At 43.9% G+C, this 15072-nt stretch overlaps 1 protein-coding gene across 4 annotated transcripts; it reads right to left on the reverse strand.

The window, feature by feature from the left end:
- Positions 1-8: 8 nt before the first annotated feature.
- On the reverse strand, positions 9-7093 carry LOC141021156 (uncharacterized). 4 transcript variants are annotated; one of them, XR_012181187.1, is made up of 5 exons: positions 6256-7093; positions 6074-6148; positions 5091-5346; positions 3953-4079; positions 10-3334 (listed from the first exon to the last, which is right to left on the reverse strand). XR_012181187.1 is itself a non-coding variant. In XM_073496085.1 (2 exons), the coding sequence occupies exons 1-2, from the start codon at positions 6768-6770 to the stop codon at positions 6142-6144; spliced, it is 522 nt and encodes a 173-aa protein (XP_073352186.1). In that variant the 5' UTR covers positions 6771-7093; the 3' UTR covers positions 5883-6141. The 4 variants fall into 4 exon arrangements, 1 of the variants encoding a protein (XP_073352186.1); XR_012181186.1 differs by having other exon boundaries at positions 12-476; positions 1454-4079; XR_012181185.1 differs by having other exon boundaries at positions 9-4079.
- Between the last annotated feature and the right edge of the window lie 7979 nt (positions 7094-15072).

Consider the following 15072-nt stretch of genomic DNA (forward strand, 5'->3'; position numbering starts at 1 on the left):
AATAAGAACTAAAAACTTTTACATCATATTCTGCTAGGTGTCTTTAATTCTTTTCAACATGAGAATGCAACAAACTCATTTCCGTGTGAAACCTCAGACGTTAATGGATACCTCATAGAGTCAATCCAGAGATATGGCATGTATCACCATCGAGCAAGCATACAGAATTCATCTATAAAATTTACTCCTATAAACTAAATCAAGCTAGCATGCACAGTTCGTATCCAAACATGATTACATCTCTTGGGGTCTGGTTACCCAAATCCAACCAGAGATTCTCACAGGAGGGGGGCGTAGAAGAGCAAAAGGAGGTTACTTGCAAGAAGAAGCCAGAGTCCAGCAAAAGGAGCTTACTTGCAAGAAGCCAGAGTCCAGGGTCGCGCAAGTGCTATACATGCCGTCACAAGCAACATTACGGCTCTTGATCCAGACCCCCTCCTTCACTGTATGATGCCACTTGAAAATAGAGCATTTTACTGGGAGGGAAAAAGCATGGCTCATTAGGCATTGTGTAGGCTCCACCCTTTACACAAAGGTGTAGAAAAAGCACACTAATTGTAAGATAACATGTCCATATATATTCAATTATCAAGGCCAAATACACTAATTGTAGAAAAGCACACTAATTGTAAGATAACATGTTCCTATGTAGTTAAACCCTAATGGACCACGATCGGCCAAACATGCCTCAATGGCAGCTCCCCCCTCATCAGCATGGTTACCAAAACACAGATGATTGTTCGCACATCTTATTTCCACTTTTCATGTGTTTCATGCCTAGTTGAAGTTCCTGGTAAATATTTTCCAAAAACCATCTTGCTATCAGAGAAAACTCCAAAGCCTGGGAAGTATAACCAGAACACAAGAACATGAATAAAGTTGAAAACTTTATATACATATATGGTGTATAATTAAGCAAAACATGATCAATAATACGAGGAGATAAAGGAAGAAAATAACAGTACAAAAGTACGTCATTATTTAAACTGATTATGTTCAAAGTCCCCATCCGATTTATACTAAGGAGTAGAATATTTGATATAGCTAATAAAGCAAACCACCATAAAGGTTTCTTCTAATTGCCAAATTTTACAGTTAGAAGAACCACACTATTAATATGTAACAGACGTGGAACAACTGAGCATGTCAACCACTATATTTACATCATCTGACGAACTGGATGTGGCACCAATTGCTTTTGTTGCATCAACAACTTTGATATTCTGTGTTAAGCGGCATATATGTATTGTAGTTAGTTGCAACCGGTCAATAATTAGCAAGTACAACCTCAAAAATTCAATGGTCAGGCAAGATTACCATTTCAAAACTATTGAGAGATTACCCAAAACCCAAAATTGTTGTTCTGCATAGAACACTAACTAGATCATGGGAATTTGGAGCAAGATCTTAACACCAATAGTAGACACGTAATTTTCAGAAGTGGTGACATTACCTTGTGAAACACTGGCACTACTCTCACTCAAACGATAGTACCATAGGGCCTTGAGCAAAAGGAAAAAGAAACACAAAGATTTAGTTAGTGGCAAGAACAAAGAAAGTAAACTTACTATATATAGCTAGGAACGACAATGTCCAAAATCAAATTAAAATCTAGCAATCAGATCTAGTTGTTCATTTTCGGCCCAATGGATTAGAGAACATATAGTACAATTCAACCCTTTGTTTTGTACGGGGGTCTAAGTAATCCATCAGCAGTGTACAATAGTTGGTACTCTCGTAAAGAAATATAAGAGCGTTTAGATCACTAAAGTAGTGATCCAAATGCTCTTATACTTCTTTACGGAGGGAGTACTCATTATCTATGCCCATAAGAACTTCCCCCACAAAAAAAGGATCTTCACACGAAGGAAGCAGCATACAAACTATATATCCTCATAAGAAGCTTCTCTTCCACTTGTAATATAATAAATAAATGGTTTGACACCGTATAAAGAGAACTTTCCTGCTACGTGAGAATTTTTTCCAAGCGAAATATCCAGACTGATACAATTTCATCACCCTTTTATGCGCCATCTATTTATTCGAGACAGGTTTTAGCATCACACGACATACCATAGCTAAGAATGGAACTAAAAAGTTGCAGTGAAATTTTGAGCACCACAAACAAAATGGTGCTCCAAATAGAAAGATTAGGGGAATTCACCAGCTCTACAAGCCTTAAGAGCACGGCATGTGCATAGATAAAAAGCCAAATCGAGATAACCAGGTCAAAATCCTAGCTTTGACTTTAAGGGTTCTGCAAATTCGGTCCAAATAGCATGAATAAGAAAATGCAGAACTGTTATTCCAAAGACCTGGAAAGAAATAACACTTCCATAAAATTGAGAAATTAAAATCATGTAATACTCCTTAACAACCGGTATATGGATTGAAATTAACCTCAAAATAATATATGCATTCAGATTTAACTACGCATGTTTTCAGTCTGAATAAATAGCCGGAAGCAACAACTGCACGAGAGAGAAAGAGCGGATCCAACTAAGGAAATGCAGTACCTATTCTATCGGAGCTAATCATGCAAAGCTAACGTAGCGCCATCCCCGTTTTCTTCTAACCAGATTGTTTAAGAGACTACTCAAAATGTTAATTAAGAAAATCTTGTGGACTATCATGAAACACACAAGACAGGGATAACCCATTTGTATCGTCTACTGTAAACTGGAATACATCTGACATCACATCTAAAGAGAATCGCTTTGGACAGATATTACGTAGCCGCTTCAACATAAAAAAATATGAAAGATAAAAGACAATTTTTATAGTTCATCCTTTTAGTTTAAAACTATGAGAAACAACACAATGGAAAAAAATGAGGCAGCATTTCAGAACTACTTTAACAAAATGGCATTCAAATCTTCCAATATATAGCTATTTCTTGTTACTTCTATTTCTTGTTGTTTGGCACATCAATTTCAGTTGTATATACCATAGGCCAATACATTTAAGAAATAAGGAGAAATGAAAGGGACGGTGAGTACTGCCGAATATGGCCAATGTCTAAAGATACTAATCACAGTCACAATTCCCTCTGGAGATTAACTGGTTATCACAAACACGTGGGGAAGAAGGTCGCAGCTCACCTACGGCATAGAGCTGGCATAAAAAGAAGTAGGAGCTCATCATTCCCCATACTTGAACATGCCGCCACCAGCCAATTAACATTCCATTACTCCAGAAAAATTGTAAAGCAAACAAATATGAATGCTTTGTGACTGACCAGCAAGAATTAGAAAACAAATTCTTATAACCGAAGGTGCTCTGAACCCAAATCTTCTCTTCAGAAACACGGAGAAACTCTCGTGAACAAAATAAGCTTGCGACATATAAAAAGGTATTATAAGAAAGAACACCAAATAGGAGCTAACAAAATTAAGTTTAGAATATATGCTAGCAAATCAATAACTGTACAAAAATATTGTAGGCCAAATCAAATTCATATAGGCCACTAACTAAACTGACAAGAACCAAAAAAAAATTGACCAATTGTTCCACATTAGTCTGAAGGTCTTGTTATTTCATTTATCCAAATTAAGACTGGCATTATTTAAACTGAATATGCTTAGAGCCTGTATCTGATTTAGCCAAAGCAGGAGAACATCTAATATAACAAGATAGCGGGGCGAGGTGTTTTTATAATCATCATAGGACTTAAAATTAGGTGGCAAAAACATGCATGGACTGAACTCTTCAGCAAAATAATATATGTCTATTCAAAGCTATATGTTTCCAGATTGTTTAGGATTATTTTAACTGCTTTGACATTTCCCCCTCCTTAATTAGAGATACAAGTCATAGGATTCAGTGTACCGAATTGATACTACATATATAGTACATCTTTGTATGTACTTTACAGAAGTACCTCATGGGCTCCTATTACCAAGACCGGTAAGGAAATTGGGCAACTATGAGATGGATATTTTTTTTAACTTACTGATGATAGGGAGGTCCATTTCAAGCTCAAGAAGCTTAAAGCCATCCATGTCTGGCATGTGCACATCACTGATAACAAGATCAAATATGTCCCTGTTTTCCCATAGCATCCTCAGTGCGATAACAACCTGATTCGTCACAACAACAGGTTACTCTTCCAAAGTGGTAACAATACAAGAAAAGGGAAATGGTCCTATGCATTTTTCATGACAAAAAACAGATGCCTCGCATCTTTTGTACTATAAAATCAGTATCATAAATTCAGGTCATGCAATCAAATGAATCTATCCATCTAGAGGTAGTCAATATTTGGCTACAGGCAGCATTTGTATATGATGCGCAGTACACCAAATCTACTTGTGAGCTGTGACAACTACCAACAACAACAAAAATTACTGGTCGTCCTAGACACTGAGGAACAGGCAAATTTTATGAAATAGAGCAACTAAAATTGACCATGCTTGACCCAATAGCCGGCTCCTAGACAAATTACAACCCTGAGCTGCAAAATAGGGCAAGGTATGACGTTCAAGGGAGAATTTAAGGATCCTTCATTAACAAACAAATGCTACTCCCTCCGTCCCGTAATATAAGAACGTTTTTGACACTACACTAGTGTAAAAAATGCTCTTATATTATGGGACGGAGGGAGTACAATTTTATCTAGTTTGATGCCGATATACTTATTTAAGCTAGTACAGTCGCGGAACTTGAAAAGGAAACGAACATAATGGCAACTTCACAAATCTGATACTGGCAGTCAAGATGAATAACATGTATTTTAAATTCAATGATACTTTATAAATGAGACAAGCTACTACTATGCATATTTATATTTTGCCTATGAGCAATGCCCTCTATTTCAAGACCATCACTCTATACTACAGAGAAAGCAGCAACATATTTTTGGGATTTATTTTGTGTTCAGACTAATTACTTCACAGTTGCCTAACATGGTTGAGAAAGCTGACAGAACAATATCAAAACAATATAAAAGTTACATCTTTTTTAAGCCGATTGTCCAAGCTTCAGAAACAAAAATCTAACAACAACCACGTTCAGTGTATAACAAGCTAACCTACAATAGCCAATAGCAGAGTCAACTTTCAGTGTATAAATTCATGACTTGGGAAAAATACCTATGCTGACAACATCCATGTCAGGGAAGTCATCCTGGCTGCAGGTAGTCCAGCACGTTTTGGACGTCCTTAGAGACCATGTTCATCCCCTCGGCATCCCCCGTGCTGCAGGTGAACCTCATGTACAAGTTTCTCCCAACCATTGCGCACTTGACTCTGCCCAGCCATCGCGCACTTAACCCCCTGCAGCCCTGCTCTGAAGGACTGAATCAAATCGTCTTGAATTCGACGAAGAACTCGTGCAATCCCGATGTACCTTAAGCGTTGCAACTCCATCCATTAAATAAAGCTCAATAGTGAAAATTGAGAGCAGAGATGTAAGCTGTGAGAACTCAGTAGCAAAAAAATAGTTTCCCATTTAAATATTTCTTGACATAACCCGAAACTGCAATCCATCCAAGAAATCGAGCGAGTGGGCTAGACCGGTAGATAACAATTCAGTTAGCTCTAGAGGCAAAAGGAATCACACGGTTCTAACCAAACCAAGCCACCACAACTACATACACCAATCATATGACCAGACTGAACTTTAAGTCTAAACACGAGACAACGACAGACCACAGGGAGTAAATTGCAGGTCGCTGCAAGTCAAACGACCTCGCTTCTCGCCCAAATCGAATAATCTAAACTGAAAATGGATTTAATACAATGGTATGGAAAAAGAATGATAGAAACAATGGACAATTGTGAAGTGTCATGCTCCTGCATATGAAATAGACACAGGATTTTTTTTATGTAACTGAGCCAAGGCAAAATCAGCTTGCAGGCTCAACACCATTTACCAGCATCGGCTAACATTAATGAATTCTCATGCATTCATATTTATAGTACAATCAGCAATCTCAACATTCAGTTATGGCACTGGTTGAACATGTACAAATACGTGTCTTTGTTAAGCTGCATCATAGGATCGAACGCACTCTAAATATGCAATTGTTGAATATAATAAGCAAGTCCCAGAAAACCATGGATGCGTGTGACACCTCACGCATACAGTGCATCCTTGGACTCCAATGCAGGGGGCACCTTCACATCCGAGTGAGCCTCGCATCTACGAGCTGCAGTTCAATTCGAAGTTCAGACGCAATGGCATACTGTTCCGATCTAGGATACGCAACTCGAATGGATACAGTGTAGCAGGGAAGCGGGAGATAGGCTTGCTCACCGTAAAGCGTCCCAGCCACCTGGAGAGGATGAGGGAGGAGGACGGGTGCCGTCGGCGGCCTGGAGGAGGAGCGACGACGTGGTAGGAAGACAGGCGCGACCACACCCGAGGAACGATGGCGGGGCGAAGCAGCCGCAGTGCGCGAGAGAGGAGGGTCGCACACCTCCTGTCGTGTGCACGCGAAGACGACGACGACGCCGGGGAAGTGAACGATGGAGATCCGACAGGCTGGGCGAAGGAGACGGCGGCGGCGTGCCGGCTGGGCGAAGGAGACGGCGGCGGCGTGCCGGCTGGACGAAGGAGACGGCGGCGGCGTCGTGGGGTTGGTCGATCCCCGAGGCATAGTGGAGCACCATGGCGACGGTCTCCTCAACGGTGTTGGATCTGGCCGTCGTCGGCGCGGACGGCGGCGGCGCCGCGGGCGTCTTGGACGAGGTCGCAGTAGAGGTAGAGCCAGGCAGCGAGGAGCCGAGGACCCGCGCGTATGGGAAGGGCTTGGCGAGGAGGTCGCGCATGCAGGAAAAGACCTTGGCCGGGCGGCGCGCGCTGACGCCGGCTGCCTCCTCCTCGTGTCCGCGCACCACGCTCCTCCTCCTCTGCCTGGCCCCGATGGGGAGGAGGAAGGATGGCGGCACAGCGCGCCTGACGACGGGGAGGAGATGCGGGAGAAGGAGAACGGGCAACGGCGGCGTAGAGGAGGAGAAAGGGGGAAGGCCACTTGAAGAATGGCGGCAGATCGAGGAAGAGGAGCGCCGGTGGTGAGAGGAGAGGAGATCGAGAGGAAAGGGGGCGAATGGGAGCACGAAGAGGCCAGCCAAGCGCCGTCCCCCACCTCATCGATGCACGGACGAACCAGCGTCAACCACGCACAGGGCCAGGACGTGAAATCCCAATATTACCCTCGGCGGGGCAGGGGAATTTCGGCGGTGGCAACGAGATTTTTACCGCTGGAGCGTGCCGACGGGCCACCTGGGACGCGCCACAGCCACAGAGAATGACATGCGGGGCCTACCAAATGGGCTGCCGCACGAGTCAGCGAGACCCAACCAGGAGCCACGGAGTGAGCAAGAGCGAGCGAAACGAGTAACTATTCATTTCTATAGTGCCCATCCCAGATCCGACGGCCCAGCTCTTCCACGCGCTCGATTGGACGGCCTAAAACTCATCAAGCAAACGTATCCAACGGCCCACGATCGCTGAGCTCTGAGGAGGCTTGTAGGAACATCCTTCTCCTATTTCTGGTTTGTATAGTGCCCATCCCAGATCCGACGGCCCAACTCTTCCACGCGCTCGATTGGACGGCCCAAAACTCATCAAGCAAACGTATCCGACGGTCCACGATCGCTGAGCTCTGAGGAGGCTTGTAGGAACATCCTTCTCTTATTTCTGGATGTAAGCAGAGAGGTCTATTAGGGTACGATGAAAATAAACTTAAAAATGATAATCAAGATCAAAATATATACTAACCACCAAGAAAATATACTGAAAAAGCTGAAAGGTTTGAAATAATGATAAAGAAAGTAACTATAACCAACTGAACAAGCATCTCAGACTGAAAAACTAAATGATACAAAACTCAAACAGGAATAATAAAATCTGATGCATAGATTAAATCAACTACAAACCTGAAAACTTAACTGGTAAAAAACTGATAATAATAATAAAATAAAACTAATACTAAAAACAGATATAATTGAAATGATAAAACGAATAAAAATGAAATGAACAAAATGAGAAACTAAGAAACAGATAAAACTAAGGAAATAAAGAAGAACTAATAAAACTACTGAATCGGAGAGCGGAAGGAGCAAAATAATAGAGTAAGAAGAAGAAAAATGAAAAAAAAATAAGAGAAACAGATTAAACCAAGGTACTGAATAAGTAATAAAATTATAAAATAAAAGGAGCTGAGGAAAAAAACAGATAAACTGAGGAATGAGTAACAAAAAAATTGAAAAAACTAAAGCTGATAGTACTGCTACGATGGTACTAGTAAAGTGTCCTGTGTGTGGTGAACCCTGCTAGCTACTGAACCTGTGTTGTCTTCATCTGCATGATGCATGGTGACTTCTCTGAGTTTGATCATCACGGTGGTGGCGTGGCACCCCGGCATGTCTGAGCGGCTGGTCGACTGGGACGAACTGATTGCCCGCTGTTTTCATCATGTTGTGTTACGAGGTGACCAGGGCAAGTGCCGGCCCCAATAGCATCAACCACTGCTGAGATAACTCCCACGCCTCGTCTCGCTCCCGCGACGCGCTCCCCGCGTGCGTGCGTCACGGGAGACCAGATCCGCCGGCGGCCCTCTAGATCTTCTCGTCCCAGCCCCCTCCTCGCTGCCGCCGGACGGCGTCCGCCGGGCGAAGCCCGTGCGCGGCGCTGGCGGCGGCGGGGCTTCTTCTCTCCTTCCCCAGCACGGGATCTCAGCAGCAGGGGGTGGCTCCTCCATGTGGGGGACGCGGGATCGGCGGGGCTCCTGGTGGCAGGCACGCGTGGATCCGGTGGCCGGGAGACGGTGGTGCGGCCCAGCGACGGTGTTGTAGCTCGGCGCGATGGCGTCGGTGCTGCAGCCGGCTTGACTTGGCCTGATCGGCGGTGGCTGGCGTGTCCCTGGTCATCGATGCGTGGCCCGGGGAACTCCGGCGGAGGTTGTGCCACCACGGCTGCGAGAGCAGCGTGGGGGCCGGCCGTGGCGGCGGGCGACGGCGGATCTTGGACCCCTGGCCCAGATCTAGTCTCCGGCAAAGAAGGCAGCGATCCGTTCACAGGAAGCTGGATGGAGTTCTTCGAACAGACTGGGTGAAAACCTGCTCTTGGCTAGATGCCAAGGCCGACAATGGTGGCGCTCTTCGGTGTCGTTCCCTTCTAGAAGGCATCATGGTGGAGAAGTTCCAGACCACTATCTACTACCTCCGGGGGAAACCCTAGATCAGTAGATCGGAAGACGACGGCGCGCTTGTGTCGTTTCCCCCTTGGGGGCGTCATTTTTGGAGGTGTACACGAGCTCGAGGGACCAGCGGACCGCATCTTTGGTGGAGCGGTGCTTCATCCTACACATTGATGGGGACGGATCTTGACGGTGTGGCGCAGTGCAGATTTGGTCTCCGATGTGTGGAGATGGACTCGCGCAGGTGGACGAAGTTGTCTGGCGTCGACGGCAGCTAGACCGGGCAAGGTAGATGCAACGGTACAACACTAAAGATGGATTGGTGGCAGGTGGCTGCGGCGGCCTCATACCCGGCAGGCGTCCTGGTTGAGGAGTGCGCCGGACTGGTGGGTGCCCCATACCCGACAGGCGTCAGATGTTAGGCTTAGCTGCGAGGTCTTTTTGGTTTTAGCCCCAGACTATCAGCATCCCTACATCAACTGTATAAGAGTAGGGACAGATGTTGCCTAGACGGTGGCTTTAGTCTTACTGTTGTATGATTTTGTAAAGTTTTATGTGAATAATTAATAAAGTAGCTGCATGCATCGTCCAGATGCAGAGGCCGGGGGTTCTCCTCCTTTTCTAAAAAAAATATGGCATAATGGCTAGGCTAGTTCTATATTTAGTACAATACATGTGCATTGATCGAGTTAGTTTCCTTTCAGGCTCTGATCCCGCCATGGCGACCATCGGACACAAGGTGCAGTCAGAGAAACTAAAACAGATATAATGGAAGTCTAAAGACTAATAGATAACTAAACTGTCAAGACTAAAGAATGGAAATGTATTGAAGAACGAATTGAAAAAAAAACTCAGCTGCTGGAAGGGCAAGCTGATGTCATACGGAGGTCGGCTAGTTTTGATTAACTCAGTATTGACTAGCATGCCAATGTTTTTACTTTCGTTCTTTGAAATTCCGAAAAGGGTCCGAAAGCGACTTGATTTTTTTAGATCTCGTTTCTTTTGGCAGTCTGATGAGGCCAAGAGGAAATACCGTCTTGCGTGATGGGATATCCTTTGTCGACCTAAAGACCAAGGGGGCCTCGGTATTGAGAACTTGGAAATTAAGAATAAATGTCTTATGAGCAAATGGTTGTACAGGTTAGAGACAGAGCCGGAGGGCATGTGGTCTCAAATCCTGCGCAATAAGTATTTGCACTCGAAAATGCTAGCCCAGGTTACCATCAGACCGACTGATTCGCCGTTCTGGAAGGGACTTATGAGAACGAAGGATATTTTCTTTCGTAGGGTCAAATTCTTGGTTGGCAACGGGATGTCAACAAGATTTTGGGAGGATACGTGGTTAGAAGAGACGCCTCTGGCCTTACAATATCCCATCCTCTACAATATTGTGCAACGTAAGGAGGATTACGTAGGTATCGTCCTTCAAACTATTCCCTTGAACATCCAGTTCAGACGTACGTTAGTGGGCGAGAGATGGACAGCCTGGATGCACTTGGTTCGGGGATTAATTGAAGTTCGACTCTCCGACATGCCGGACTCAACACAATGGAAGTTAACTAAAAATGGGATATTTACGGTGAAATCTTTTTATACGGATCTGATTAATTCTGGCTCCGTGTCAAGGTCACTACATACATGGAAGGTTAAGGTTCCTTTGCGGATTAAAATTTTTATGCGGTTTGTCCACAAGCAAGTAATACTCACAAAGGACAACTTACTTAAGAGGCGATGGGTCGGCAATTCGCGGTGTTGTTTTTGTGCTCAGGAGGAGACAATACAACATTTATTCCTTGAATGCCCACTTGCCAAGTTACTTTGGATAATGATTCATATAGCCTTTAATATCAATCCTCTAGTAGATATTGCGTCTTTGTTTGGGATGTGGTTAGCTGGGGTTGAACAGATCACGGCAGCTCGTATTCGGATTGGAATATGTGCGTTATTATGGGCTATATGGAACCGCAGAAATGATATGATTTTTAACAGACAACACAACTTAACTTTTTTGCAGGTTATCTTCAGAGCTATAGCTTGGATCCGTACGTGGTCCTTACTCACTCCTATGGACTCCAGGGAGGCTTTGGTTACTGGGTGCAACCAATGGGAGATGGTGGCTCGAGTTATATTCAACCGGTTCGGATGGCGTTCGCATAAGAGGATAGGAGTCTAGAGAGCTTATCCTTACTATTACCGTATCGGTTGTCTTTGTCCGCTTGTAATTTTCCGGTTTATGTACTTTGTTTTGCTCCATTTGTGAGCTGTAAGACCTTTACGTTGATACTTTCTGGATTTTTAATAAGAGAGCCGCATGCATCATCATGATGCAGAGGCCAGGGGTATACCTCCATTTCCAAAAAAAACTGGAGACTGAAGAATGGTGCAAACTGAAGAGAATTAATTGATGGACTGAAAAGCCTCGGACAATAAGCTTAGTTAGTGAATAGAGAACTCTTATCTTAGACTAAGGAACTCAAATACAAAATAATAGATAAAGGTAATGTGATTGAATCTAATTGTTGTGTCACAAAGTTGCGATTGCATTTCGTAACCGTTTCCAGGAACATATCACACGCCATATCCTACAACAAGCAGTGTGTTGCATACAATAAGCTTGTAATTGTATTTTTTTCCTTTTTCCTCAGGTCTTATGTTTTCTAAGTTTCTTATTGTCCATATCAGTGTTCAGATTAGTTAGTACATATCAGTGCACATGAAACTACCATAATTTTGTTCATTGTCGTTTAAGTTATGTTCAGTGGTATTTGCAAAAAAAAAGTTATGTTCAGTGGGGAGAGATGCTATGATATTTCCTCATTTTATAGTTTTGCAGGTAGTGGGGAGGATGAACATGAGCACAGTGACACCTCCATCTTCACTACACTAAAGTGAGAGGAAGCTTGTTTTCTATACATTCCAAGGTAAGTTGGCATGCTCACTGCTTTTTGGGCATTTTTTACTTGATGGACTGTTCCGATTTGTCATATAAAACTCTTCACATTTTGTCATAATATTTTCTTGCATCTTTTGTTCATATAGCTTGGCTTGTCCCTCAGTCTTTTATATTTTCTTGTGGCGCTCCCAAAAGCTTGCTTTTGCTTAGATTTTCAGTTTAATCTTTAATTCATTGTACAGTTTGGTAATGGACAGACGACCATCTAGCATGCACAGGTGCTGGGGGTAGTTTGCACTAGGTTGTCAGACAAACATGAAGTAGCCAAGTTTCTCTTAGATTTACCAAAACATTCAGCAAATTTTTCTTCAGGCACCCAGGTTGGTGCTCAGGCTCGTAAGCATCAATCACCCCAAGCTGCTTGATCTGGATTTCACAATCCATCTTTCATCTTTACTCTCTTATTTGATTTTATTTTTTATATCTCTGTTCCCCCTAGGCGATCTGGTTCTTTTCTGTCCAGCGCTGTGCCTCCGCGGGGGCGTGTGGTGCCTGCCCACCACCGTGCTTCCTTTGAGAAGAAGATCAGCCTTCGTAGACTTCATTTTTTTTTCACTTCTCTTACTGGTACGGGTAGCCCAGCCCAAAAGAAAAATGAAGTAAGCAGCGGGTTGGGTGAAGTGTGCCTCCAAATAGGGCGCCCGACCTGTTAGCAAACTAGATGAATACCCCGCGCGTTGCTGCGGGACATCTAGTAGGCTTCAAATATGCTTAATGGTTTTGTCTCAACAACCATTAAATGGTTGTTTTATTTTTTACTAATGGGCCACTGATCTCTTTTTGGTTGTTAAGTATTTTGAGAAGATTAGTCATACTTCCATATAGCATTTAACACTGGTTCTGGTATATACACGAATATTTAAGATGATTTGATAAAGATGAGTGTTTTTCAAAGGGAGATGTTGGTTAGGTGATTTCGTTTTGCAAGTTAAAGACTGATGTAACACAGAGGTGGAGTTTTCATTCAACAAATAGTGTAGAAGTGCAGATACAGCAAGCAAATGAAGTTAATTTTCAGCAACATGTCAACTCCTTAACATTGCTTCAGAAAGTGTTATTGCAAGCAGGCACTGACATAAGCCAAATGAAGCTACCAATTCTAGCTTGTAAGTTTTGAGTAAAAAAATATATTATTATAGAACCATATTCCCATGACCTCATTAGTGGTCACCGATGATATTTTTAGAGTATAGTTCACGACGATCACTCCACCTGCGGTGGCAACCTATAGAGATTTATTTTAGTCTCTCCTTTATGATGAATAAAAAAATTTAAAATCAATCGATGCATGAGGAAAGACAAATAAAATAAACTTCAATAGGACCAGGAAATTTCTTAGATTTGTCCACACCAATTAAACCGAGCTCCTCTGCAACTCATAATAACCAACTATGCTAGTGGATATATTGATCCCCACTTTGGTTGAATGCTTGAGAAAATTTGACTGAGATACAAAGAGACCACTACTAATTAGATTGGAGCTGACAGAACTGACAAAATATGCTGGCGGTGGCACCAGCAAGATAGCGTTGCTCTTCGGCAATATGGAGTAAAAAGACGCGTGGGTAGGGCTTTTGCCAGAACCTTGATTGGGTTGCCTGCATGCGCCACCGTGCCAGTGGTAAAGAGCAGGAGCAGTAGGAAGATGCCACCTATGAATCCTGCGACTGTATCTATGCAAACAATAGGGAGTTTAAATGCATCCAAACGAAATGTGAAGGAAATTACCAACCTGCAAATTCTTTAGTGAGGCTGTGCACACCGTATGGAGTAATTAAGTTGAAGGCTAGTTGAACAATACAAATATGTAATCTGCAAGAAACATAATCAGAATGGACTAAAGAGTAAGCATTACAGATCCTGTAATTTTCTCAAACAAACAAAAAATTAGCTGTTGAAAGATGCGACATGCCAATAAAATTAGTTAAATAGAATAAGCAAGCAAACAAAAAACTATAGACTTCAAATTTTGGCATCACTGTAAGCCTACAAAGCAAAAAGTACATGTTCCGGTTTTGCAAGTTGATCTGCACTGCAGCACCTGAGTCCATGTCGTAGGAGCACCTCCACAGGATGGACCCGCCATAATTGTCAAGTGCCTTCCAGCGGCATAAACTGTGACATGAACATGTCTGTGTCCAAGACCCCACCGTCCGCATCATCCAACGACGCTGGCAAGCCAAGATGTACGGTCCCTATCGCGTGGATGACAAAGCCCCCGGCTATTGTTGTGCATGCACAAAGTAGAGGAGCCCTCCTCCGGTGCTCCCCCTAACCTAATTTCCGAGGGGTATTTCTGTCCCCGCGAGTTTGTTTTTTTCCTGCCCCGCCGTAGCTCAGATCCAAGCCCTGTCTATCCCTGTACAACCCAGATCATATACGTACAATACCCTAGTCCAAAAAAAACATCACACGATCCCACGACCACGTAGGACCTGCCGGATCCAATCATTCACGCAGCTCCATCAATCTCGCGAGCATCCACGCAGCTCCATAATTCACGCAGTAGATCTCCAGCGGCAGCTGTCTCATCGCCGGCGATCTCGTCGGACAGCGGGCGCAGCAACGTCGTGAATCTCCAGCGCTCACAGGTACCGCATCCCGCGTCCCCCCGCACCCCTCTAGTCCTGCTCGCGGTAACATCGAACGAACTGCCGCCGTCAGAGGTAGTGGTTAACCTAGCGAGGCGGGTAACCTACCTACCCGGCGGCACATGCGATCGTGGATCTTGTTCCGGTAGTGCTGCTCCTCGTGATATGGGCTTTTTCAGTGTAGGGTTCACGTAGCGTCGGTTGCCGTCGGCTGTGTCCACCACGACTATCGTTATTTGATGTGGCGGCTAACCTAGGTATCCGGCGGCAAAGGTAACCACAGATCTAGCTAGGTTTTGTAGTGCTGCTCCTCGCGATTGAAAGTGATCACGATGGGTGCCGTGGCCATCTTCCTGACTTGGTTTGGCAGATCTGAACGGCCTCGG

This window comes from Aegilops tauschii, chromosome 4 (assembly GCF_002575655.3).
Source record: "Aegilops tauschii subsp. strangulata cultivar AL8/78 chromosome 4, Aet v6.0, whole genome shotgun sequence".
Taxonomy (NCBI): domain Eukaryota; kingdom Viridiplantae; phylum Streptophyta; class Magnoliopsida; order Poales; family Poaceae; genus Aegilops; species Aegilops tauschii.

Bases quoted from the DNA above. Each gene is read 5' to 3' on its own strand.
- LOC141021156 (XM_073496085.1), bottom strand. From the start codon at position 6,770: ATGCGCGACCTCCTCGCCAAGCCCTTCCCATACGCGCGGGTCCTCGGC.